Raw genomic sequence first — 26,897 nt, forward strand, 5'->3', positions numbered from 1 at the left:
TAACATTATAGCTCACAGTTCGTCCCCTGAAAGACACTGCTGCACATCTTACCTTCAGTTTGGAGAAATGTGGCTGTCCAAGTTCATGCAGCACAAGTTGTTTCACTTCAGCACTGAAGGAGCTCTGTGTGCATGTGTGTGTGTGTATATATGTGTGTGTGTGTTGTGAGAAGGCACTTGTGCATGTGTGTTTTCTCCTTGGAAGGTGTTTCCCCATTCTCGTGACTCTACATCACTCTGACAGAGGACAGCAGATTGCTTGAGGAGGACGAGGAGGAGGAGGAGGAGGAGGAGAAGGGGAAGATAAAGGGGCAAGGCGTGAGAGTGGATGAGGAGTCTATTACAGTGCTACGAGTGTGATTAAGTGCCGTCAGCGCAGAGGTCCCGGAGTTTCCTGAGCTGGATCTGGGTGGGGGCGGGGAGGTTCGGCTCTCTGATTCCTTCATCTCGCCATTCTCTCTCTTTTTAAGGAGCAAAGAGACACTTGTTTCTTCACAGTCAGTTACTGCAGACACAGTTTTTCATTCACTAAGGGCAGAATTGCATCATTAAACAACACAGGCTCTAAAGTTGGAAAAGAACAACTCTTCAGTTCAAGTGTTTGATTCTAGTCTGCTTCTTGTAAGCTTTCAGCACCTTGTCAACAACACATTTGTGACCGAAAGGCAAAGGGAGAGGACTTTGGTAATTGCGGAAATACTTATGTGATTTAACCAAGATATTCCACTTAAAAAACACTTTGAGGCTCTCTTCATTGGACCGGGGCACTCATTTAGACTTAATTGTAGGCAAGCAGTAAAAACAAAAATATTCTCTCACACAGCTAACTAAACAGACCTTGAAATACAAAGCACACAGCCCAACATAGTGCTCAGAGAGACAGCGGTTTAATAAAAGCAAACCTTTTATTCTAATCACAAACACAACACAGATACATTCACATAAAAGTGTCCAAAACAAGGCAACAAATACAATTTAAGTTTCCCCACTCAGGGTCACACCTCGGTGCCAAAAGACTACAGATCCCAGAGTTATGAAGGCGGCTGAGAGTGAGGTGAGGTGTTTGCGTGTGTGTGTCACAACTTTACAAGCAAAAAGTACTCTACCATTAAATAAAATGTAAACATAAAAACAAAAATCGCTCCATTTTAAACAAATGTGATGTGACGCAAACTAAAAATCACTGGAGGAAAGCACAGCCAGGATTAAAGGAGAGATTCACTGTTTTTAATATAGTTTACTTTAAAATTATACTCATATCTTGTTATCTATATAACCAAATAAATGGCCACTTCCTCCTGTCCTTAACAGCAAAGCATTTCATAAATGGCTAAGCTGAAATTAAAATTTGGAAGCTGGACTTGTAAATGAAATTCCCTCCTTTTGTTTTTTTTTGATTTAAGCTCACCTTTCTCTGGACATTTTCTAACCTATAAACATGAACTTTGGATGTTCACGTGGTGGGTCACACCAGGATGTAAAAATTCATGTTTTCATTCTAGTGGATTGCAGCAGATACTGTACTTGCAACATAATAATTCTGCATTTTCTTTCTTTTTGGTCCATTTTTGGCCCAAACATTCTGACCCACAAATTTTATAACGGAGGGCACAATCATCATTTATTATCAAAGTTGCATTGTTCACTTTTATCTAACTTCCTTAAAAGTTGATACAAAGAGAGAGTCAAAGGTGCGAATATATCTTCAGAAAAAAAAGTGTTGGTCTAAGGTAAAAGAATAAACCTAAATATCTGATTATAATGCTATCCAGGGAAACTTTGGGTCCTGTCAGCCACGTGAGTGTTACTTTGACACTAACACCCACCTTAACATGGTTGCCCATCCCTATTACATTGAGAAAACTTCTCTAACAGCTCGAGGAGCATGGCAAAGTTTCCAAATTTCCCACATCTAAATCCAATTAAGAAGCCGCAGGACATGCAAGAAAAATCCAGATCCATGGAAGCCCCACTCAAATAATCTGCTGTCAACATCCTGGTGCCAAACACCATGGACACCCCAGAGGTCCAGCGTCTGTGCTGAGAGCTTTGTTGGAGGCAAGAAGGGAACCTTATTGTGGCTGAACTGTTTACAGTGACATAGCCAAGTAAGATATACCAATATGCTAGTTAGCATGGGTGTTGGTGTCATTTTGTCTGTTAAGCCAAATGTCAAGGGGGTAAACAGAAGAGCCAAGAGAAAACAGAAACTCTCCAGGAACTGTTCTGACTGACTGGCATCCACACAGCCAGCTGGCACGCAAGTAGCTATCGCAACACAAAGAAAATTTTATGAATTAGTTCTGGAAATATGGCTGCAAGTGTCTAGAGTAAATATTCCACAGAGGCAGAGTCTGTTCAAGGGTCATACCAACCTTTGGTACCAACCTTACCAAACTTAACTACAACATGCAACTCCTTCAATGTACATGAGGACCTGTGAGTATAACTTTAAGTAGAATTAAGAACCTATCCTTTACCAGATCAAATCCTGTAAACACAATGGTGAAAATCTGCTGTTTTCGGGTACATAACAAACTTGACATTTCTCCCAACTCAACTACAAAACGATTTACATGTTATCTACAAATGTGCAAGAGGAAAAAGCAAATAAATTAAAAGCTATTCATTATAACACACCAGCTTAGTTCATCTAATTCTAACAAAGAAAAGCTTCACATGTTTAGTTTATGGGAATATTGTTTTGTGTAACTACTGAGAGTGCTTTAGTGTAAGACACAGAAGCAGAGCGGGAGAGGGAGGAGAGTGGGAATGCAGTGTGTATCACCATACATGGAGCGGAAACCAATCCAGGTTACACTGAGTCATAGACAAGCTTATCCCAGTCTCTCTCCATCCCCCCCACACAGAGACAAACAGAAACACCAAGATAGGGACACAAAGGTGCAAATTCACAGCTAATAATTCATACACTCACAATATGTTTTCACACATCTTTTTCCTAACACCACCTCTACAAAAACACATTCAAGTGTCCAAAAATAAGCCACCTGAAATGGTTTAAAGATTCAAACATATTTGCCACAACAGGCCTTCCTTGGCTTGACCCTTTTGAAAAACAAACTTATGTTGACAAGTGCTTGTTTAGAAAAACACCAACTAGGCACCGTTTCATGCAAAGTAAGAGCGGGCTAGGCCCATAACTTAATTCTGAGTTACGAAAAGCTAAACAATCCCTTTGGATAAGTGGTTCAAGAAACATCAACAAGCATCACTAAACCACCACCTCAGTACCTAAATATACAGGTGAGTGTAAAGTGACACCATTGTGATGGACAGCAAAGTCTCCATGTGGTAATTTGTGGATAAACTAGAGGCCATTAAAACATTTTTGAATCCACAGTGGAGGTGTTTATTCTGTCAGTGCAGGTCTAGTTATCTGCACACACACGTAAAGAAGTCCACAGCTGATTGCAGCTTTTTAAACTGCTCCTGTGTTTGTTTCAAGGTTTTAATTGCTTTGAGTCTGTTGTGCAGCGGCTGTTGTCCATTATTCAGGTTCATGGTAAAGCCAGGGTGAGTCAGGTGTTTCCAAAAGGTCTGCAAAAAAACCTGTATGCAAAAACAAGAACATTCAAGGCAGTATTTTAGTCCTGGATCAAATCCACATCCCTTTCCACCGATTCAACCGAGTTATATGGAATCATGCTATATAAGTAATCACATTACCACTAACAATCAGCTCCTATGTTGAATACCTCCTGATTTTCCTTTGTTATGATAAATATTAAAGGCTGTGATGATTTTTTCCCTGTTTAGAATAAGAAGCATATTTTAAAAAAGGTGTGAACCACCAAAAAGACGCATGACTCACATGGTGATCTTGTTAAATTAAAAGCAACCAGATAAGCATCAACATTTGTTTCTGGTTTCTGTATTTCACATAAATTCTAAACTATTGGTGCCTGTGTGTTTGCACTAAATAAAACAAACAAAACAACAAAGCAAAACAAACAACAAAAAGTAGTGACAATAAAAGTATTAACAGCTTTGTCCTTAAAGTAAGTGAGATCCCTCTGCTGGAGACAGGGAGTCATCACATTTGCCCAACTTATCATGACAGATTTTCATCTTCCCCCTATAAAGTGAATGAGAGAGACTAAAATATGCAATTATGGACCAGACATGGGTGCTGACCGAAGTTTGAACCAATTAACCTTTAGAGTTGATCTGGATCTACTTGATCCAAGGACTTGGAGGTATATTCTTACTACCTGATTTTTTATTTTATTTTTTGTTAATATCTTGGGATGTTAAATCTATTTGAAAATGTTTTTTTATTTTATAGTGTCTGGAGTTTACCTCTTGCTGTGTTTTAATCCGTCTCGTCCTTTTCGTCGTCTTTCTGGGAGACAGGTCCTACAGCGGTGCCCAACAAACCTCTTCTCACAATATAGGGACATGCAGGACCACTGGGAATGTCAGCAAAACCTAAAGGATGGAGAGGGGAAAAAGATGGAGGGTTAAATAAAAGAGTTAGTAGAAAATAGATCAGAGTGGGAAAGCACAGAGACAAGGAACACATAAACAGGAAACCCACAGGGAATCACAAATACTCAGAGACTGTATGTACTTATGAATACTGTTAATAAATTAAACCAAATTTTAATCCAATCTATATTTTGAACTTTAAACTGGTCACACAGTACCCGGGAACACAAACTGAAAAATGCCACATTGCTTACTTACTGTATTTATTTACTTGTCACTATCTTAGAAAATGTGTTAAATATTCAGACACAAGCAAGCAGAAGCTAAAAGTTGAGCTGCCATGTAAGTGAAGCTGTTTGGGGACAAAGAACAGGACACTCTTGTCTTGTTTTCAAGGGTTGTGCAGTTTCACCATTTTATTTGTTTTAGTAAACCTACTGGCAAATAGTGCTACAGCTTGGGGGGTAATATAATCACTCAAAGGTGCTCAAAGGAATATTTGGCTCACTAGCAGTTATCTGCTTCACTATTTTAACCATGTAACGTTTCAGCTTGCAAGCTGGAATCAACTGGTGACTCGGCTGTGAGAAGAATTTTGTACTAATTGGTAAAAAGGTTTTATGCAACTCCCTCCAAAATAACTTTAATTACTTTTCCATATTTCATTCTACAGGCCCACAAACAACAAAGTTACCTTTCATGACGACTTCCGGCAGGCCATAGGGTTCGTATTCTGTGTCGTCAAAGGCAGCTGACAGCTGCGTCCTGTTGCGGCGAATTCTTTCAGCCAAACGTGCCGGGTCAGCCGGGATGGGGAAGGAACCAGAAAACAAGATTTTGTCTCCTGACGCCGCCTCCGCAGATAACCGGACAGGAGACACAGGAGGGGAATCCACTGAACCTTGTTCTTCCTCCTCCTCAGTCTGAGTGTTAACACATACTGTTGAAATGCCAAGAGGATTCAAACTCTCCTCTGTCTGACTGCTGACACTTTTCATTTCTATCTTGACAACTCTGTCTGAGGAATTAGTCGTTGTGTTTAGTTTGGCTTCTGTTTTGGTCGAATCTGGCTCACAGACTTCGCCTGAGTGATGTTGAGCCATTTTCTCCAATGTCATTTGGATGAGTTGACTGTCTCTTCTTACTTTTGGACAATTTTCTGACCATTGTGTGAAGTTAATCTCCTGGTTTTCTTTTTCAGATTCCTGAGTCAAGACACAAAACAAAGTGACTTAAGAATTAATATTTCATCTAGTAGACAAATAAACGCATATGCCTAGGATAAAACTGAAAACCATTGCATTTTATTCAGTACTTAGGGCAGACAGGTGTTTTAAGTTCAGGTGTAAAAGTACAAATGCTTTATTTTATAGGTAAACAAAACATCTATTTTAAATGTCTCTAATATGATAAGAATTTCTATTTACAACAGGAGCAGCTCAGTTCTGGCCCATTTATTATTAAAAATAAATTTCCCCAAATATGCAGGCTTACTTCTCTACAGAAATGCCTTTATGTGGACTGGCTAAAAGACTTCCTAGATTCCACTAGCAATTATCTAGAATTATTTAATTTAAAGGACTCTTTTATTTCATTGTAATTTACACTAAATTACATAATGACAATTAGCCGTCTGGTACATAAGTGAGTGACAATTTATAAAAATCACCTGGTCAGCTGTGGCAGGGTCCTGTCTGTATCCTTGAAAAATTTCAGCAGTTTTAAAGGGATGGAGGCTCTTTGGTTCAACAAGGTTGCTGTTCTGCAGTCTTGTGGTAAAACAAGCAAAAGTTAATTCCAGCTGATACCTGTACACTGTACAAATATACTTAATATATGCGTTTAACACACACAGACACAGAGGTGTGATCAGTTACAAGTTATCTCTGTGATTGCAGAGTGTTGTGTGTTACCTGGAGAACAACATGCGGCCCTGCAGTCTGTTGGAGGAGCAGGAAACGAGTAACTCGTCTTCTCTGATGACTGTGACGGTTTCCTGGCTCTTCTGTCTATCCAGTGTGGGTGTCTGAACCAAATCCTGAACAGGTAGAGTTTGAGGCGAGCACTGGATCATCTCATCTGTTTGCTCCTGGTTTGACTGGGACTGTGTGACAGCAGAGGTCAGTTCATGGGTTTCACATTCCTCAAATGTTGGTGCTGTTTGGGAGGCCAGTCTCCATACAGCAAGCTCCTCTGCCTGCTGCTGGGTCTCCTCAGAGAGAGCTCGTACCCTTGTCTGCAGTGCCTCCACCTGGACAGAAGGAGAATGACAGTAGACTGAATCAATCGGACATAAAACTTAAATATAAAACAAATAAAAGCCACAATATTATTAAAAAAAGTAATTCTATATTCAGCAATACAGATCTTATTGAATATTTTAATGTCATAAATCATTTGATACTCAGTCCTGCGAAAGAGTCGTATTAATTTGTCCTATTACAATTTAAGCCCCTAAAAGTAGGGGAGGGTATCTATAAATATTTGCAATTTCTAAATTATATTTTTGTTTAAGCCCTTGAGTAGAAAGACTCTACTTCAACTGGATTTTAACTGCTTTATATAAAATCTACTCTGGCAGCGTACAGAGCCAAAATGATGAAAATCGTGCCATTACCCAAATATTTCCACTAGTTAAGACTACCATCTAGCATCTCATTCTCCATTAGCCCACTTGTATAATTTTAAGTCCTATACAACTAACCTATTATATTTTTGTCACTTTTCATCTTTTCACATAACTGAAGGAGAAAAAAATCACTGCCATTACCTGTTGTTGTAGTTGAGTTACATGCACCTCAGACATTTCCTCCAGGTCTTCTTCAGCTCTCGTGTTTCTTTGGTCTTCCTTTTTTAAATCTTGTCCTTCATCTTCTTCCTCATTCATACTTGACTCCAGTCCCTCAGTCATGACGTCATTCAGCAGACTCAGTGTCCCGTCTTCTGCCAAGCAGGACAGTGCAGCGTTTGGTGTGTTTTGGCTTTGTGTTGGATCGTCTTGATTTTCAGCGTCAGTCTGTGATGTCGGGTTTTGTGCGTCAGAGATGGTCAGGCCCTCAATTCTTTGTTTCAACAGCTCATTCTCCCGTCTGAGAGTGAGCAGTTCAGTAAGGATATCTGCTTCTTTTCCGCTTTGACCGCACTCAGTCTCTACCATCACACAAGCAGAGTCAGGGTTACTCTGAGTTTTGTTCGAGTCTATAGATTCAGGATGCTGGTCCCCTGTTTTATTAGCTTCTTCACTGCTATCAGGTGTTGCCGTTTGAGTATCACATGTTTCTGGCTGACTTGCATCACACTGTGCGTTCAAGTCACTCTCAGGCAGTGACTCTGCAATTTGACAGGTGACCCTACTCTCCTTTTCCTGTTTTAGTGAGAGCTCTGAATTCTCCACCGGCTTCTCATCTCCCTGTTCTTCACTTTGTATCTGTTCCTCCACCTCTTTGACCATCATCTTCACCTCATCCTTTTTATCATTCTTTAGTTCATCCAGCTCTTGCTTGCTTTGTAGTAGTTCCTGTTTTTGGCTTTGGAGGGCGCTCTCCTTCTCTTGTAGCTCAGTTAGAAGGCCTGCAATGTGCTGACTCTGCTTCTCAAAGGCCATGGTTAGCTGCTGCGTCTGACGTGTCACCTGACAAGAAGAGAAGAAATGATGACTAGAGAAAGTAAAATACCACTGGGGTCTGCACTTCACTGGTCACAGCTCACAGCACAAAACACATTTTAAAAAAGCAAACCAAAGGCCTTTTTCTTAACCAATCTTACTTCCTTGAGGAAAAATGTGTATAAATGCAGTGAATTTGCTGTTGTAAATTTAAATCATTATCACCACTTGTAAATCAGGGCCACACAGAGATTCAGGTCACCTTACTGGATATGCAGAGTTTACTTTGCTTCTATCAGGACTGATGTTTACCTTCTCAGATTAGCACTGAACTGGTACCCAAAGTCTTATCTATCTGCTCGGGTTGCATTTAAACAGTTTGCAACTGTTTTATTGACTCCTATACTTTTCTGTATTTTCTTTTTCTTTTTTACTGCCTGCTTTTTGTTTGTCTTTGACTGGCAAATCTTAATTAACTCTTTCGTAACCTTTAGAGGCCATCTTATTTCTTAAATAACTTACAGAAGGAAGTAACATTTGATTTTTTTTACTTCAGTGAGATCAGTGATATCTATATAATGATATTCTAATTTTAATATTGTGCTTTACAATAACACGATTCATACACTGCTCAAAAAATAAAGGAACACTTTATTCTTTTTTTTTTTTTTAGCTTCAATGTGATTAAACTTCAGGACTATTAATTTGGTCAGTTGAGTAGCAGAGAGGGAGACATGCAGTTACGCTAGGAGTGCTGGACAGAGCCATAGAAGGTTGTAACCCATCAGCACGACCAGAATCTGCTCCTCTGTGCAACGAGGAAGAGCATGTGCACTGTTAGAGTGCTACAAAATGACCTACAGTGTGCCAACTGATGTGTTTTTTTAAAGTGTCCCATAATTTTTTTGAGTACAGTATGAATTCAAGATTTAGCGATAAACGAAAGTACAGTGAAGGCACATGAATTAAGCTGTTCAGAAGTGCAGAACATTCGAGAGTGACTATTTAATATAGAAATACTTAGGTTTGAGAAATTTAGTGCACTAATCTATATATCCAGCATCATTTACCTGGCTCTGCAGGGCCTCCAGTTTAATCTGACACTGATTAGCGCGCTCTGTCTCCTTTGCATTCTCATTCTTCAGTCGCTCCACCTCTTTCACCAAATTAGAGGCTGTAGGCTCAGCCTTCTGGGGGTCTGAGGCTATTCGGCCCATCTGAACATCATCTGACAGAGGAGAGTGCTCGGCATCTATCACATTGCTCTTTTCTTGGATGATGTCTGCTGCTGTCTGAGAAACAAGCATGTTGTGTTGGTTGGTGGACTGGCAGAAAAGGAGGTGCTGCTCTGGTGAAGGCAGGAGTGTGTTGCCACAGCTATTGATGTTGGAGCTGAGCTCGTCATCACGAAGAGTCAAATACGTCAGGGGAGTGTTTGCATCTGTGCGCTTCTCTTCTTGTATGGGTTTTCTTTTTTGCTTCAGTTCTTCCACTTGAGCTTTAAGTTCTGCCACCTTCATGCTCAGCTGTTCCTTTACATTAGCGTCTGTGTTTATTATTTGGCTTCTCTCCTCTTCTTCTCTCTTTTTTTCCTCTCGCTCTAAAGCCAGCTGAGCTTTCACCTCTGCCAGCTGTTTTTTAAGCTGAATATTAAGCTCTACCATTTCACTCTCCCTATCTTGTTGTTCTTTGTTTTTCTCTTCCTCCTGCTTGCTTCCCCTCTCCTTTACACGCTCTATGTCTGCCTCCAAAGCAGTCATCGCCCTCCTCAGCCTCTCTGTTTCAGCTCTTTCAGTCTCCAGTTGTGTCTTCCATTCCTTTTCTTTCTCCTCTTTCTCTGCAGCCTGGCTGGTGTGTTTGCGGCTAAGCTGTTTAAGGCGGGTCCTGGCTTCTGTCTCAGCTCTTCGTTGGGCTTCCAGGTCCTCTAGTCGTTTCTGCAGTTCTTCTCGTACATCTTGAAGCTCTGAACGGAGCATTGCATTCTCCTTTTTGAGGTCTTCAGAGGGAACGGTCTGCTCAGACTTGAGAGCAGGTGTCTTTTCTGCAGAAAGGGTCATATTTTGTGTCTTAAGTGAGTGCTCAAGACTGATCATTCTATCAAGATCTTTAGCGTTAGAGTTGTTGATGGGCGTATGAGAGACGTCACATTCTATTGCCTCATTTACAACTTTGTTCTCCTCTTCATTAATTTTCCCTTTGTCTCCTGCTCTCTTTAAACACTCTGAGGAGTCTGGGGAGATTAAGGCACTGATGTGTTCCGAGTCAATTCCTTCTCCTGGCTCTCTGTCAGAAGGATAAGACGCTCTGATATCTGTCCTTCTCTCCTGTGCATCCTCTTCTTCCCTCCTCTGCTCAGCTCGGTTTGAAGAAGGCCTCTTGGTTTGGGCTGACGGTCGAGGATGATGAGATGAGGAAGACTGAGATGAAAAACTCTGTCCAACAGGGCAAAACTGCACAGATTGTGGAGGAGGTGCTGACTTTTGCTCTAGAATTAAAAGGAAAAACATTTTTAATATGTACAAACAAAAAAACTTAATAAACATGTGCATTAGTGGAAAAGTTAAGTGTATTTTTAAAAGGATAACATTCATCTATCACTAACCAGCAGGGAGCAGCACTGGGATAAGTCTTATGTGTGAAAGAGTAATTTACATGACATTGAGTATATAACTGTCATGCACAATCTAGGACTCACCCTCTTCAGTAATCAATCTCCCTTTTTTGCTGCACAAAATAATAAATTACTACAGGGCAGCATTATCACAATAAGCCCACTAAAGGACACCAGTACAACAAGCTCATGTTAAGCATGTGGCCCATGTGAGACTCCAAAACCCTGACTCTTGTGGAGGGAGGAAAGACAAGATACTCCCAGATATCTCCCATGACTAATAAACAGATTTGGCTTCGTCCCCGCAGTTTATGCCTCACCCTGTAGTTCTTTCAGGAGACGCAGGGTGTCAGCTCGCTCATCCGCAAGTCTCCTCCCCTCCTCTTCCAGAGCTCGCTCTCGCTTCCTGCTCTGCTCCAGAGTCACAGCCACGCCCTCTGCCTCACGCACAGCTTCCTAATGCAAAGAGCAAAGATAGTCAAATGAGGTGGGATGAATCCAGTCAAATCAAACTTACTGATTTTTAAGTGTTCAGCTTAGCTGGAGGGAATCTTCATGACCAACGATGGACTTTTAAGGCCTCTTTTTCAAATATCTTTCAGAAAATTTGATTGATTTCCAAAATATGTCTGCCATGACATCTTTAATGTCAGTCTATATTTTCGACCTTGTAATATTTGCACTATAAATGTTATCAATTGTGCAAGAAGACTGCCAGATGAGGACATGCTGTGTGTAATATAAATGGATTAAGAGCAACCCAAACACAGTGTCTCAACAGCTAGAAACCTCAAACAAGCTACAGATGAAGGCAGTATTAGTACCAACTATGTTGCAAGCGTATGAACATGTAATAAACTGCTACAAAGTCTAAAAATGTGGGCGTTTTACATCTTCTGCACTCTCAGCTTAGCGACAATAACAACAACAAACACAACAATAGCAAATGTCCTTGCGCATCAGAAAGGCTTTACTAAGACTTTTAATCATGTAAAGTTCATTCCAGGGCCCGTTGGCCAAGGTAAGTCAGTAGGCCAGCTGCTACCCCATTTGGTCCAGTAACAATGTTTCCACAAATCACAGCTATAAGTTCATCTGTAAAGAAACACACTGAAGCAGCCCTTCACTAAGAATTTCTTTTCCCTTGCATGCAGCTGTCTTTTTTTCACATTAACCCTTTCACACATAGTGGGCACTACAACAGACAGCCATTCAAAGGCTGTTTTCTTGTATTTGTGTCAGTGTTGATGTGTGTAGTATTACAAGTATCACAAGACACAACTAAATAACAGTGAGGATAACGCTAATCCAATATCTTTAATAAAACATAATGAGCTGGATCCACACTTATTGACTAACATATGGCACATAAGGATGGTCATTACCCATTGCTCATCTAATGAATAATTAATGCAGGCCCTGACTCCTAACAACGTCTGCATGTATCAGTTGATGATCACTATGTGTTACCGTCAGTTTGGCTTGTGTCTGTGCTTCTTTCTTCTGGCTCTCCTTCAGCTGTCCCTCCGTCCATTTCAGTTTCTCTTTCAGAGTCTCCAACTCTTTCTCCAGCGCCTGCTTCTGTAGAGAAAGCTGACAGAGGGAATAGTGAAATAGTGAGAATGAATCCAAACAACAAAACAGAGAAGGTATTTAAAAAAAGAAATGAAAGTAGGGGGAAGACAAAGCAAAAACAATAGGAGAACTGGGAAAAAAAGGGAATGACTTGTTTGCTTTGTTTCAGGTGCAGGAATCACAGCCAGTGAAGGGAACAGGAAGCAGGACAGATATTGATGTGTCTAACATATCCTCTACCTCTCTCGGGGTTATCAGCAAAGACTCAAGTAGATTAGCTTCCCACCAGTTCTCATCTAAAAATTCTACACATTATAGTCATATAACTGTATATATGTAGCAATATTGTGAAGTACTGAGTAAATTATTTGCTAATTAATTATTTTAAACTTCAGTGTAGCTCTTTAAAGACAAACTTTTTTGTATTGGTCACTAATTAGTCACTTGGTTTTGTTACAATATTGAGTGACCCAGTAATTCTCAGTCAATGAAATGTCACATGTAGTTTAACAACCAATCAAATCTGAAAACATCTGATACTGATTTTATCAGCTCACTTAGTGAATTTCAATAAATGTAAAAATATTTAAAGACAAACTATAAAACGCATTAATCAGGTGTTGGATTCTCATAACTGAAACTTCATGCATGCACAAAAAAAACAAATAGTAAGACGCAAATTCCACAAAGGCCTGTATAAAGTGCTCATTACCTGCAGCTGAATGTTGCTGACTTTATATGTGAAACTGTGCTTCTATTGTTAATTTACACAGTGTAGCTTTATCAGATACAAGAAAACACCTGTGTGGTTCACAAAGAGCTTACAGTAACGTTTAAAGGACACTAGTAAAACTGAATAGCTATTGTTAAGACGGTATTTATATATACACAGAAGGTTATGGACTAAATTTATTTTCTTAGAGATTTTTTTTAATCTAATAAAAAATTAGTGCCACATCATTCCTTAAAAGTTAAAGACTTCCAAAGTATAATTTTTTAAAAAAGGTTTTTAACCAAAAACAAAATTTGCACTCTGCATTCATGCAACATGCCTTAAAACACTTCATACAAATCTTTCACCGTCATCCCACAGCCACTGTTTCACGCCTTCTTTTGCTGAGCACTCCATTTCTCACACACAAGTTCCAAGTTTCCGAGTGGTTCAAGCTTCCATAAACAAAGAAAAACTGAGCGGTCACACTGTCATTACCTTCTCTGCTCAACCTTTCCACTGGGGGAGAAACCGAGAGGAGAGGAGGACGAAGCGGAGAGGAGAGCAGGTGGAGGGGAGAGAAATCAGAAACACAGAGTCGAAGACAGTGAAAAAGAGAGAGAGAGAGAGAGAAAACATCACAGGCACGCAGAAAGTGTGGGAGAAAAAGTGAGATAAATTCATTGACCTTGGGTCCATATAATAAAAACAGTCCCAGGACAAGCAAAAGGTAAGATGGGAGAAGGACAGAGAAAGGAAATACTAAAAACAGGAAAGGTAATGAATGTATAATAGTATAATTATAAACAATAGCATAAACTGAAACAGTATGTCATATCTTTTTGGTCCTTGGTTTCCAGTGCTGATAGCAACTTTATCTTGATAAATGCATTTGGATGCATGTTAGAGGACTTGTTGGTCTGGTTAATGTGTAATATTTTGAGCGTATACTTGTACATGTGTGCGCATGTACCTTGTCAGCCTGGGCCTGCAGGGCATTGTGGAGCGTTCTAGCCTGTTGAAGCTCCTGGTTGAGCTTATTCACTTCCTGTTGATGCTGCTTCTCCAGACACTGCCTCTCCTTCTGAAGTTCTGTCAAATCCTAGAAACACACACAAAAAAACCCCAATAGAATCCATCAATCTATGGGAAAAAGGAAATCAAATGAAAAATGCTTTTCCTTTGCTTTGATGTTCATCTCACCCTCTGATGTTGTTTCTCCAGCTCTTTGCAACGCTGTTGGTGCTGCAGTCTGCTGCTTTCTGCATTTTGCCTCTGACACTTAAGCTCCTCTTGTAGCTGCTTCAGTCTTTGCTCAGCTCCTGACGCCTGTCATGGAAAAACATATGCAGCTCTTTACCTGAGTTTTGCTCTATATGATACATCTGATGACTTCTTATCACCAAAGCAAATCTTTTGCATTTAATTTGCTTATGACTTGAGATGATTAAATCTCCAAGAATTTTGTCCTGATGCAAACCAAAGTTCCAACTTATAGACAGTTTTAACACATACACCCCATGTGTGAATATGAGCATAAATTGCTCTATGTCTCTCTCTCTCTGGGCCCTCTGTTAGACACGTGTCTTGCCCAATGATAGCTAGGATAGGCTCAAGCCACCCACTAGCTTGAAATTGAGAAACACTAAAAAAGCTGGATGGATGAATAGATGGAGGGCATAAAACACTTCATAATGCTGGTTTTGCTATACAAATAAACATTATTACTGCTATTATTTTATTTGTGAGAACAGCTCTAATCATTTAGCACTGGTTAATGGAAAAATTACTGAGGTTTTTCCTTGTGAAAACAAAACCTACAAAAGAACTCCTCCCAAATCACAACACTGTAGCAGTAAGATAACTTTGTGGGTTTTGAATGTGCGTGCTTGTGAAAGATACTGCAGTCACACAGTAACTAAACTGTTTAAATGGCCACATGTTTGTGTTTACATTTTGTAAAACATAATTATGAGTCACTTCCAGGATTGCATTTATATCTTTTAACACATCGGTTACATTTTTTTTTCTTTGGTTGACTTGCTTGGTTTATTTCAGTCTTTCAACTGTGATTTAGAATGACCTCACACTGAGATGGTATTAATTAAATCGGGGAAGCACAACCGCACAACTTATTCGTACCAGATGGTTTTAGGCTGCTTTACAGCACAACAGGAAAAAGGCCCACCATTTTTCCAGTTTTTTCAAAGAGCACGTTAATATTTCAGGGAAATGTTTTGTTAAATAAGATCAACAAAAAACACCAGAGCATCAGGAAAATATGGAACATTATCACTGAAATGAGATGTTTGTTTTCAGCAGTAGTACTAGAAGCACCACTACCTGTAGCAGTAGTATATGTGCATGTGTTTACCCGTTCACTGTCCTGGGCCATACGTGTCTGTGCCAGGCTAAGCTCATTGGAGACTTTCTGCAGGCTGAGCTCCTTGGCGGCGAGCTCCTTCTTGGTTTGCGCCATTTCGTTCTGTATGGACTTCAACGTCCTGTCTTTCACCAGCAACTCCTCTTCCAGAGAAGACATACGACTTTGAATTTGAGGCGACACTGACAGATGGACAGAAAGAAGTACGGTTAATAATTTCAACCATCCATTTTCATCCACTCATCATCCTGTTACCAGAGAGTGTTTATAAATTCTGTGTTAGTCTCATAGAGATAGGAGAAAATTTATAAGAATCAAAGTTATAACTCTATATGATGCACTTAGATCCAGCCTGGGGAGGAGACTGATGATAAGGATAAAAATCAATTGTGTGCAGGTAATGCATTGTCAATATTTTAACTGTCCCATTTTAAAATCTCTCCAGGCATATATTTACCTACCAAATATAATCACATTTTTTTCCATTGCTAATCTAAAAAGGAACAATGTTTTTTTGCTACATACAACCCCAAGTATAAATCCTACCCAGTAGCCAGAATAAATCCTAAACTGCATGTTCTGTTATCAGGAGAAACATGGCTGCAAAAAGGCACACCTAAAGTAAACATTATAACCCCACCCCCACCCTTCATGCCAGTGTCCCAGCAGCTTTTATTGTTTCATATTGACCTGTCTCCTTCCTCCCCTGAACAAACACAAAAACACCCGGTGAGAGCAACAGTGTTACATCACAACTACAAACTGCAGTAAGAGTTACTCTACATCATGAAGCCGGCCTGGGAGCAGGCAGAGGAATCTCTGGCCAGTCATTTCTACACAACCTCTTATGTAACGAGTGCAGCTGAGGTTACACATGTGCATGAGATTCATGGTGACAACACTGTTCGCTTATACTGATGTTGCTGTCACTCTGAGGTAAACCAAAACTGACAGAATTTCGTCATTTGGACAAAGCTTATAATAATATTTTGAGTGAAGTGGGCAACACATTTCAAACAGAGAGACCTCGCAGTGTTAATTATGGCACCTGCCAGCAATTTTATCTATTGTTGTTATTATGTAAATTAAACAATAAGAGTTCATCTGACCTCAGTTTGCTGTACATCTGTCCTTTATTTAAATCTTTATTTGGCTTAGAATTAAAACCCTCTGTACAAACTGACCATAAGCTATAAGTGTTTGCTGTAATAAACCCAGGCCCTGGAACAGCCTGTCTATAGACACAAGGTTGGTTAGCAATATCAGCACCAGAGGTTGTACTATCAAGAGAGAATAATGGTATAATTATGGTAGAGTGGCTATTAGAAAGGAGTTTTGAATATAACAAAGTATGAAAAGATCACAGTGGTAACATATTCTGGATAATCATAGATAACATCAAATAATGCATGCAGCATGCACATCAGTGAAAAATGAAGCAAATGCAGTGGTGCCTTAAAGCTGCATTTTTTCTAATGTCCAGCAGGAGGGTGACTCCTTTGGGTGACCTCAGTAAACAGTTCCTGATGACTTTACAGGCTCAGTAACTTGTTTCAGATCATCTTACTATTAGACATAAAATCCATGAACTCCACCTACAAGATAGGAGTGGAGCAACCAAACTTGACAGACAGGTACATTTCAGGCCTCTGAAGAATCTTATCTATATAGGATCATGGATAGAATCAGGTCATTTTGTTGTAGAGAAACCTCAAAACAACAGGCTAAAATTACATTAATAAAGTAGAGCAAAACCTGAATATGGCACAGGAACACCTTGGCACACACACACACACACAAGGAATTTTTTTTTTATCTTCAATTTAGTTAGCAAGAACCAACACCCCTATTTCTTTTACTTGACTCATTGTGACTAAGTATATAAGTTTGTAAAAACAAACAGACCAAACAATATTGCTGCATGGGCATGTTCTAGTATTATTAGTATTATCCAGTTTGCACATTGACTGACCACTTATCAATAACGTAAGAGTAACATAACGCAAGACTTCGCATCCAAGATAGGAAAAGTGAAAATATTTAGTTTAAATGATTTAAACAGTGTGACATCACAGTGGCTATATCAGCATAACATGCCTTAATGTACGGTAGGTTAAGATGATTTTATTTTACTTTAAATATATTTTATAACGCTGACACAGTTTAACAAATTAAATACAGAACACGAACCTTTTATGCATTACATAGAGTTTCTACCCATTACTAGTTTCAACTGTTGCACGCAGTTGAGACTGGAAAGACTTTAGATTAAAACTGGACACAAGAGTCACTGGCAATTTGCTCTAACTCTGATATATATTCTCAGCTGAAAGCAGGCAACCTGTTTAGACTTGCTTTAGTGTTACCACCAAAGAAAACCATGCAGTCTAGTAGTGCAATCTAGACGTTACCTACATGGATCCTGATTTGTTGCAGTCATTTTACATTTCTTTGATTGAATCAAAGATCGAAGTGATTTCTATACATCTCTCATCATGGAACGATATCAGACCAGGGTTTAAATTTAAGAGCTCTAATGTTCAGCTGTATAAAAAAAAATAATAAAATTATTTAAAAAAAAAATCAAAGATTCAAATGACCCCTTTTATGCGAGCACGAACGAAGCCTAAGGAACCAAGCCTGGATTAACAAAGACAGTTGGTAACCACTGTTATCGTAGAGGGGATTATATAAATACATACATTTTTAGCACTCTCCAAGCAGGTTTTAGAGCCATAATAAAATCTCATAACTAAACAATTATGTTAACTGAGACTTCATTCACTGAAGCATAAAAGACATTTTTTAATTGAATTTATAGACATAACAGGACAATGCATAGGTTTCTGTAAAACAAGGTAACCAAGTTTTTGCCTTTATTGGGAAAGGAAAAATTGTGATTACCAAGGCCAACTCTGAGCCCACCATCTCTGATGGTGGTTTTAGATTTTGTTAATTTTGCTAACGTAAAGAAGCCTGGCTAATGTTTAAAAGAAAAAAAAAAAGTCAAATCTGCTCCTTATTAAGTTGCTGTGTGTGTGCTTTGTTGCTGAAGACTGCAAAACATCCAAATTAAAATCTAAACTTTGAAATCAGAGGGTGGTTCCACAGCAGGGGTACTGAGTTAAGTAGATAATAGCATATCCATACTGGCTCCTGTTGTTTTGGTAATCCAGCTAGGTTTTTAATCTTGTTTTAGGATGAATGCTGCTGGCCTGAGTTGCGTGCGTATATATCTGTAATTTGCAAATGGATAACAAAGAGTAATTCCATCCCAACTCACTGTCTGTCTCTGTCCTGCGGTCCTTCCCATAACCCCCCTGCTCTGACAGGCCTTGATTTGTGACATCAGAGGACGGCATCAAAGAGGGAGAGGGCGGAGGTCGCCTCCTTGCTGCTGGTTTTGTGTCATCCCGTTCCCATGGAAACACACCCAAGGGAGTGGAGAAGGTGTCCGATTGGATGGGTGAGTGGCTGTGGCGTGTGCTCTTGTGTTGTTGTTGTGGCAATGAAGGTGTGGGTGTCTCAGAGAACTGAAGCCGCTGCTGAAAAGATGAGAGAGGGTTTAATCAAAGACAAAAAAAAAGAAAAAAAGAGGAGCAGCATGAGCAGGAAGAGGCTCGACAAAAACAAGTCTCAAGGACTCAAGGTTTTACAATCAGACTAATGCAACTAAGAATTACTAACTGCTGTTTTATTCATAACTCAAGAGAAATTGCTTCAGCGTGCACAGCACCTTTAGTATATTTCAAATGCTGCTTCAGGATGAGAGATCGTGAAAGAAAAGTCAATGTTCAGATGTAAGAGCACAGACTTGCTGTTGTATTTTCCTAAAACTTTTCTTTTGCCTGCCAGATCTGTACAAACAAATGCAGCAGCACACTATGATGAACATTAGGAAAAAATACAAGCAGGTGAAGCAGGGCATAATTTTACTGAAACACTCAAACCAGCAATAACTTAGTAGCTTGTCTGAGTAGTGAAAGCCTGTAACAGCATATTCCTCTGTACAAAGTTAAAAAAAAAAACATTCCACAGAAGACGCACTGAAGTACATATTATTATTGATGAACCTGGGACAACGTAATTTGTATTAAACCCATAAATAAAGTCATACTTCTTAAAAAAATACTGGTCTCATTTTTTAGGAATAAACTTATAAATTTCTCACCTTTTTAAAGTTTTTGGTCTTCAGTTAAAAATGTGTATATAAAGTTAGATTTGGTCATCCTTTAAAATTTTTGATAATACTGCCAATCTTATCCTTTCAGCTGACTACTAGAAGAAAGAACCTTGCTGTTAAACAAAGAGCTGCGAGCCATGCTGTTGTTTTTAACATCTAAATTTAACCAGAAAAAAAACCTCCATTATAAGGACAGAACAACTTTAAAATACGAATTCTTCCTGTCCTTATCACAAGGCCAGAATGAGATTTGAAAAATAAAATAACACCCTGATAACAGACACTGATGCTCTTTAACCAACTATAAAAACTCTTAACTACATTGTCATGTTTAAAAATAGAGAAATTAAGTACAACGTTGTTTCATCTGTTTTTTTTAAATGCACCACGTGCTGCAGTAGTTCACATTTAAGAAACAGTTACAGCCATCTGGGCCACTTATTTGGAAAGACTTAATTACTTAAGACTAAAAGGAAAACTAATCAAATAAGGAGGGATGTTTTGCTTTGCTAATAAGACAGTTAAATCCTCCAAGTAGAGAACATCAGCTTTCAGCTACAATCCACAGCAGTCTTGGATTAGCCTACACATAGCTCATGTGAGAACATGTTCAGACTTACTCGGATGTGAGAAGCCCGGCTCTGCCCTTCATCTCTGTGCCCCTGTTTCTCTTCCTGTCGGCTCCCTACAGGGCAAAAACAAAGCATATGGACTGAACGTAGTACCTACAACCGATCACAAAAACTGAACAGGAACAACAGCTGTAAATTACCAAGTGGTTTAGTGACGAGAGGAAAGACAAACAAGCTGTCCTTAGAGAGTAGAGGGCTGGGAAAGCAATGTAGCTCAAGGGGGTTTATTTATATCCACTGCTCATTTGGGACTCTGGTGGTTTAACTATTTAATTTTCTTAACTGTAAAGAGTTTTAATAAAAGATTAGAAATAAACTGCCATAGAGATTAAACCAATTAATAATTTTACAGTTTAGAAAACTGTACCATTGTGTTCCCAGGGCGAGCCTGTATTCCAGCAGGGAGTAGAAAACAGAGAGGTATCTGGTGACCTGATGCTGTTCTGCAGCTTCTCTAGCTCGGCTTCCAGCCTGCCCCAGAAAGGAGACACAGAGTGAAAGAGTTTAGAGTGGGAAGAGAAATGGAGATATTTCTTACAGGAAATGAGGGCTGAGGTCAAAAAGTCAGATTTGCTTAGTAAACATCCTAGCTGAAGGACGAGATCCAGTAGTATATGCAAAAACAATGATAACAGCTGGCGGAATTCTCTACAAACTGAGAAAAGCCGTTCCTTCAAAATGTAGTTTAACTCTTTTAGTCAAGATTACACTGAGCTATCACTTATGAAAGAAAAGTATGCTCTCCCACAATTCATAGCAATATGTGGCATCCAACAATCATTTAAAAAAACATTAACATAACTCATCATGTACTGTAGATGATGAGAGAGCCTTCAGAATTTTAGGTTGAGGAACATATATGCGGTTTTTTACTAACTGGTGAACCTCTGCCCATTTTTACTTCCGAGAAACTGTCAATTCACCTAATTAGTTCAAAATGTTCCTCTAGCGGTTCCTATTTAGAACCACCCTTCTTAACCTTTTTGATCATCAAATTCAATATAAGCTAATATAAGCTAAATAGTAAAATGTTAAAGTTTAAAAATATGACATGTTTTCTATGTTCTACTGTTAATAAAAATGGGCTTATGAGATTTGCAAATCATTGCATTCTGTTTTTATTTACATGTATATGGTAATCAATAGTACTTTTCTGTTTTATACAATAACCTGATAATATAATGAAAAATCAGAGGGGATAGAGCTTTCACAGTTGCAGCTCTAAGACTGTGGAACAATATGCCACCGCATGCCAAGCAGGCTCCTTAACTTGTCGTTTTAAAATCTTGTTTACATACTTTTATTCCCTGGCCTTTGACCCAGTGTGATATGCTTACTGTGTTTTTAAGTTGCTTTTTATGTATTCCTTTATTGTTTAACTTCTACAGGTCTTATTCATGTCAGGTTTTTTGACCCTCTGGCCTCTGTTCATCTTTTATATTTAGTTTTATTGTACAGCACTTTGGTCAGACCTGTTGTTTTTCAAAAGTGAATTATAAACAAAGTGATCTGGTAACCATTAACAGTTAGTGTACAATACACCAATTAATTAATAAATAAAGCCACTTGCATGCAAATTAATGGAACAGAGCAGAAGAAAACATATCTAACAATTACTTTGGCTAATGCAAGTATCAGATTGAATAATATAGGGACTGTACCCAATCAACATCCAAAAAGCTGACTGGGACATCTCCATTTAAGACAGCTTCCTATACTATCAAAATGTAATGTCTATTGTCTGATTTTTAGTGCTGCATGTAGTTCCAACAATCAGTTTTAGTTTTACCTTCCAAATCCTCCCTTTTTACCCCCCCCGCCCCCTTAAGACAGATTGTATTTAACTATCAAGTTTAATTCAAACTAAGTTATCCTAAGAATACCAAACGTCACTATATTTCAAACATTCAGTGAAAACAATACATAAATACCAAAACCAGATGGATTTAAGAAGCTTCTTGCCTCTGTGGTTTTTAGCTCATGCTGACCTTTTGATTTCCTGGGTGAGTTTGTTGTTGAGGGTACGAGCAGCATCTAGCTGGCCCTCCAAAGAGCAAACTTGGGCCTGCTTAGTCTGAAGCTCCAGCGCAAGGCGGTCCCTGCTCGTCACCGCTGTCGTGGCCTCATCCCGAACGTTTTGGAGCTCTCGCTGCACCGACTGCAGCTCCACACGTACCTCCTCATACTTGGCAGAAAAAAGGAGGAAAAAGGAGAGAGAGGGAGAAGCATATATTTAATGATTATTTAAGGAAATCCTGCTACAGATGACTCACCCTTCATGACAATATTTGCACAATATTATTTAGAGAAGATTAAAATTACAGGAACTGTATTTCCTTGAAGAGCAACATGTAGGTCAACTTTTTCTCTACATTCATATATAAAGTTTCTTGAAAAGCTAATGCATGATTTTATTCTTCTGTGTAATTTGGATGAAAAAGTGTGCATTTAAAGAAGCACTCATAAAAAATACTATTTCCTACAGATTATGTAATTTTTCTGTGGTCTGTCTAAGCGCTCAATGCCACAGCAGGTGGCAGGAGCAGCTTCCTGAGCCAGTGCCAGTGGATCCATGGTCAGCAGTCAGTGAGAGACTGAGCTCTCACTGATCACAGAGATACAGGGCTACTTGTTAAATTTTAGATAACTTCCAAATTGAGCTTCCAATAAGAAGATTTCCTAATGTTAATCTAGATTTAGCATATTGTTTTTGGAAAAGGCAGCATTACATCAACCATAACAGGTACTATGGTGGTGCAGTAGTTAGTACTACTGTCTCACAGCAGCAAGGTTCTTGGGTTGAACCTGCTGGCTGACTCCAAAAATCCAGTCCAGTTCAGAAGCATGACAAAGTTAGATGATTTCTTACAGCCTTAACTAAACTTGCAAAGTCAACAGTACCAAATCACAAAGCTACTAATACTTGTGTTTCAGTTATTTGTCATGTAAATTGTGTGAGGAACAGTATAAGTGTTCATACTTTCACAGTTTGCTTCTCAAGGCTTGTATGGATGTTGTCCAGCTGCAGCTGTTTCTGCTTGTTTTCCCTGGACAGCCGTTCATGATGGATTTGCAGCTCCTTCACCTTTTGCAGGACCCGTCCAGACAGCCCTACTGTCCAGTCCTCCTCAGCCCAGCTCATTTCTTTCTGCCTGGGCCTGAAAGGGTGGGAAAATTATATCAAGAGCTTGAATCAAAGTTCATTTTTATTTAATTCCCTCAGAAGAAAACATTTCCTTTTTAAAAATGAAAGGTCACTTGGTTTCTAAGCACTCGGGGTGACAGACTGTTCATGGCTTCACAAGGCATGGTGCTACCTAACCTTTCCTATTCATAGTTGGCTGATCCAGAATACGACAGCTTATAAAGCCATGGGATTTACCAGAACAAAGAGGAAGTATAGGCCATTTATAATCCCAGTCATATACTTATATGTGGCCTGTGTTATAATTAGTCATAAAAATGCTTCCTACTACAAATTTGTCAATCTACTTCTACAATTTTTCATATTTTTTATTTAACATGAACTGGCCTATTAGTGTGGCAAGAATAAAGGAAGGTTGTGAAATCCATGCATGATTAAGTTTCAATCTGTCATATATAAACAAAACAATGTTGGTAAATCAAATGCAAATAGTACTGTATAATTTATTATGAGTCATACCTAAATCAACTCTGCTGCTAAAATAAATGTAGTAACTTGAAGGCTAAGTGCGTATGCATGTGTTGGTACAGAGGATTCAATTGATAGCATGTATATCTAAACAAGCTTCAATCATATCTGCCTTTGACTCCGTCCTGTGTTGAATGTTGCTAAGGCTTTGAACCCTCAGGGAGAAACTGGTTGTCACTGTTGGGCAGCTGTGACTCAGTGTTTCCCAACACAGCCTTCTTGCTACGCTCATGCATCACTGAAAGCTGAAAGTAAATATAATCTCTCTCAAATTTCAAGTTTACGTCAAGGTTCTTCCTCAGACAATGCCACATCTGATGGCTGTTTTAAAGTCTCTTGTTCAAAATATTGCATTTGCAAGCACTTTGTTAATACAGACAAACAACAACAACATCACCTGGACACGGATAAGCAGAATTAAAGATGAGAGCATTGGAATGAAGAAAAGCCTGACTGAAATGGCCTGAAACAAACTCACAGAGGTTAATTAAAAGCTCAGTTTTGACTTGCATTACAGCCTCAAGGCTGTCAACACCAAACTCACATAGTTTCTGTCATAGCATACGTGTCACGTCACTATTTACCTGCTTCCTGGCAGAAATACCCGACTATAACTGAGAGGAGCCAGTCACATAACACCCAGAGTGACTACAAAGACTGGACAATAACACTTTTGTACAGGGGACTTAAGTGTCTTTTCGGTTTCATTAGGATGACACGCCAATCTGAGCATTACTGAAAACAGTATACTGGTGCACAAGCTGATTAGTGTTAAAGGCAGCAACTATCAATTACTTTAAGTAAGGATTCATCTGATTAATCACTATTAAGCTATAGCTAATATTTTAAATTAGTCAGAGTGTAAGTGTCCCCATAAAAGTAAATTAACATTTCTAATCGATAAAAATATAACATAAAAGAAAAGTAGAGTTTGAGAAGCCTCAACCTGGGAGGGTTTGGCAACTTTTCTGTTTGATAGTTCAACATCATTACTAATTACAGGTTCTAATCAAAGACCATGACCAGTTGTTAACTGCCAGGATTGGGTTAGATCTGCAGGTGATCTTGAGGTTGAAAATCTGGTTTTTCATGCAGTGCTCGTTTCACAATACAGCACATGACTGTCAGGGTGAAATTACAGAACTTTTTAGTGTTTTTGTTCCACAGACAACCTAAAGTCAAGAAGGAGTCAATAGTGGACAAGTGGTCTCAGGCACATACAGTCCTGTGACAAAATTGTCATAGGACTTTATGTACCACTGTACTTTCTTTTTCACATGATAGTAAAACATATGTTGTCTTTCCCCTGCTCATATCTATTTCCTCTTCTTTCAAGATGGAGAAAGCCATTCAATATTTCATCTACCACAAGTTAGAAAACAGGCACCAACTTCAAACTAATAATTAACACAACAAATTAAGTTTTTTTCTTTCCACTTTAAAACAGGCAGAGAAAACAGAATGCCTTATACAAAAAGTAATGGCATGACAAAAGAAAGCAACTCTTTAAAAAACAAACATCGGGGGATTAAAAGATTAAAAGACCATGATCAAACATGTGATGTTAAAGAATGTGATCATTTTATGCTATTGCTCACGACACCTTAATAAATAAAGTGCTGAATGTCAGTACACGAAAAGGAGATGAGATATACAATTAGTACATTACAGCAGATAAAATATGAATACTACATTCGGTCGTACTGATCCATTATAATGTCATCTGATATTTGTTATCTTTGCACTACATTTAGAAAGCAATTTTATTTCTGTTTTATTTTTCTTCTGTTTATACTTATCTGACTTTAATCTGTACATAACGGGAAAGTTTGGTTTGTCATATTGTATTCTGTTTTATTTCACCGAGTCACACCATACTTATTTAAGTTTATAAGTAGACGTTTGGAATTCAACGTTATAGCAGTTAAAAACGTCAAGCTTTTGGAATAACGTAGATCTTATCGTAAACACAACCTACAACAGAATACCTCAAATAAAATACAATAGAAACACGATTACAAAAACAAAACAGCCCCATAAAGGTAGGATAAAACAAAAAATCACAAAGATGAATGTTATACACACACACTTTGGAAATATAACCATTAATTTCTAATTAGGGACAAAAGCACGTCGTCTCTTAATGAGGTGGACATGTGCAGATGTAGCACATAATAATGATGAGGAGGAGGAGGAGGAGGAGGTGGTGGTGGTGGTGGTGGTGGTGGTGGCAGGGAGCCAGAAGTTGGACCCTGGCCTGATCACGAGGTTCAAAACTCAACACGAGACAAATGACAACTTCAAACTAAATCTCACTTTAACAGCCACGGAGGTAGAGAGTGAGTAACAGCAGCAGTAAGACCAGCCGAAAGTAACTTTTCTACCGCCTATTAGTGTTTGTTGAGCGCTGAATGACACACAACTGTAGCGATGATGCTACCAGCTAGCCACGCAGTAAAGCTACTTACCATTCACTACTTCAGTTACAAAGGGCGCCAGCCGCCGGGGAGGCGCACACACTCTCACACACGCAGGCGTGACAGGGCTCTGTTCCCGCTGTTAGAACCAGGCTCCGGCTCTTCACTGTTCGGCGAAGATAAGTTTAAGTTTAAAGCGAGAGGAGCTAGACGCTAGCGTTGACTGACAGCTTTCATAGGTTGAGACGAGATGCCGCACGTCTCGTGCAGCTGACAAGCCGGAGTCGTTGTGGCACGAGGCGGAGTGGGGCGGGAGCTGGTGACGTAGCAGCTGAATGTTTTGGGAAAAGTCCTCGCGGGGGTGTGAACCTCTGATGACCCCTAGCGACGTCCATTGCCAGTGGAAACATGATGCTGCTAATTTAACTGTAGCGAACAAACTGCTCTGTATTTTAATTTTTTACATTCTTTATATATTTTATTTTTATGTTTGACGATGTCTTATATATTTATTATAACAAATGTATAAAAATATATTGTTTAATACTAATATGATAAATAAATAAAACTAGTAAAAATTATTTATCTTATGCTATATTAGGACAGTTTTTTTCTGTCCTGTCTTCCTCCCTTCACCTCCAACAAGTTGTTGATT

At 39.1% G+C, this 26,897-nt stretch overlaps 1 protein-coding gene across 2 annotated transcripts; it reads right to left on the minus strand.

Annotated features, from left to right (window-relative positions):
• Window positions 1–886: 886 nt before the first annotated feature.
• LOC102779793 (uncharacterized) lies at window positions 887–26,565 on the minus strand. Of its 2 annotated transcripts, none has more exons than XM_087850742.1 (18): window positions 26,294–26,565; window positions 23,133–23,310; window positions 22,141–22,337; window positions 20,520–20,623; window positions 20,141–20,205; window positions 18,621–18,879; window positions 15,329–15,519; window positions 14,158–14,283; window positions 13,928–14,056; window positions 12,138–12,260; window positions 10,988–11,123; window positions 9,127–10,541; window positions 7,223–8,083; window positions 6,366–6,703; window positions 6,122–6,221; window positions 5,147–5,657; window positions 4,324–4,452; window positions 887–3,573 (listed from the first exon to the last, which is right to left on the minus strand). In XM_087850742.1, exons 2-17 carry the CDS (start codon window positions 23,292–23,294, stop codon window positions 4,337–4,339), a joined length of 4,833 nt encoding a protein of 1,610 aa, XP_087706868.1. In that variant the 5' UTR covers window positions 23,295–23,310; window positions 26,294–26,565; the 3' UTR covers window positions 887–3,573; window positions 4,324–4,336. The 2 variants fall into 2 exon arrangements, with proteins under 2 accessions (XP_087706868.1, XP_087706861.1); XM_087850735.1 differs by having other exon boundaries at window positions 18,621–18,882.
• Between the last annotated feature and the right edge of the window lie 332 nt (window positions 26,566–26,897).

This window comes from Neolamprologus brichardi, chromosome 2 (genome assembly GCF_056152115.1).
Source record: "Neolamprologus brichardi isolate AB-2024 chromosome 2, ASM5615211v1, whole genome shotgun sequence".
In the NCBI taxonomy this organism is placed as follows: Eukaryota; Metazoa; Chordata; class Actinopteri; order Cichliformes; family Cichlidae; genus Neolamprologus; species Neolamprologus brichardi.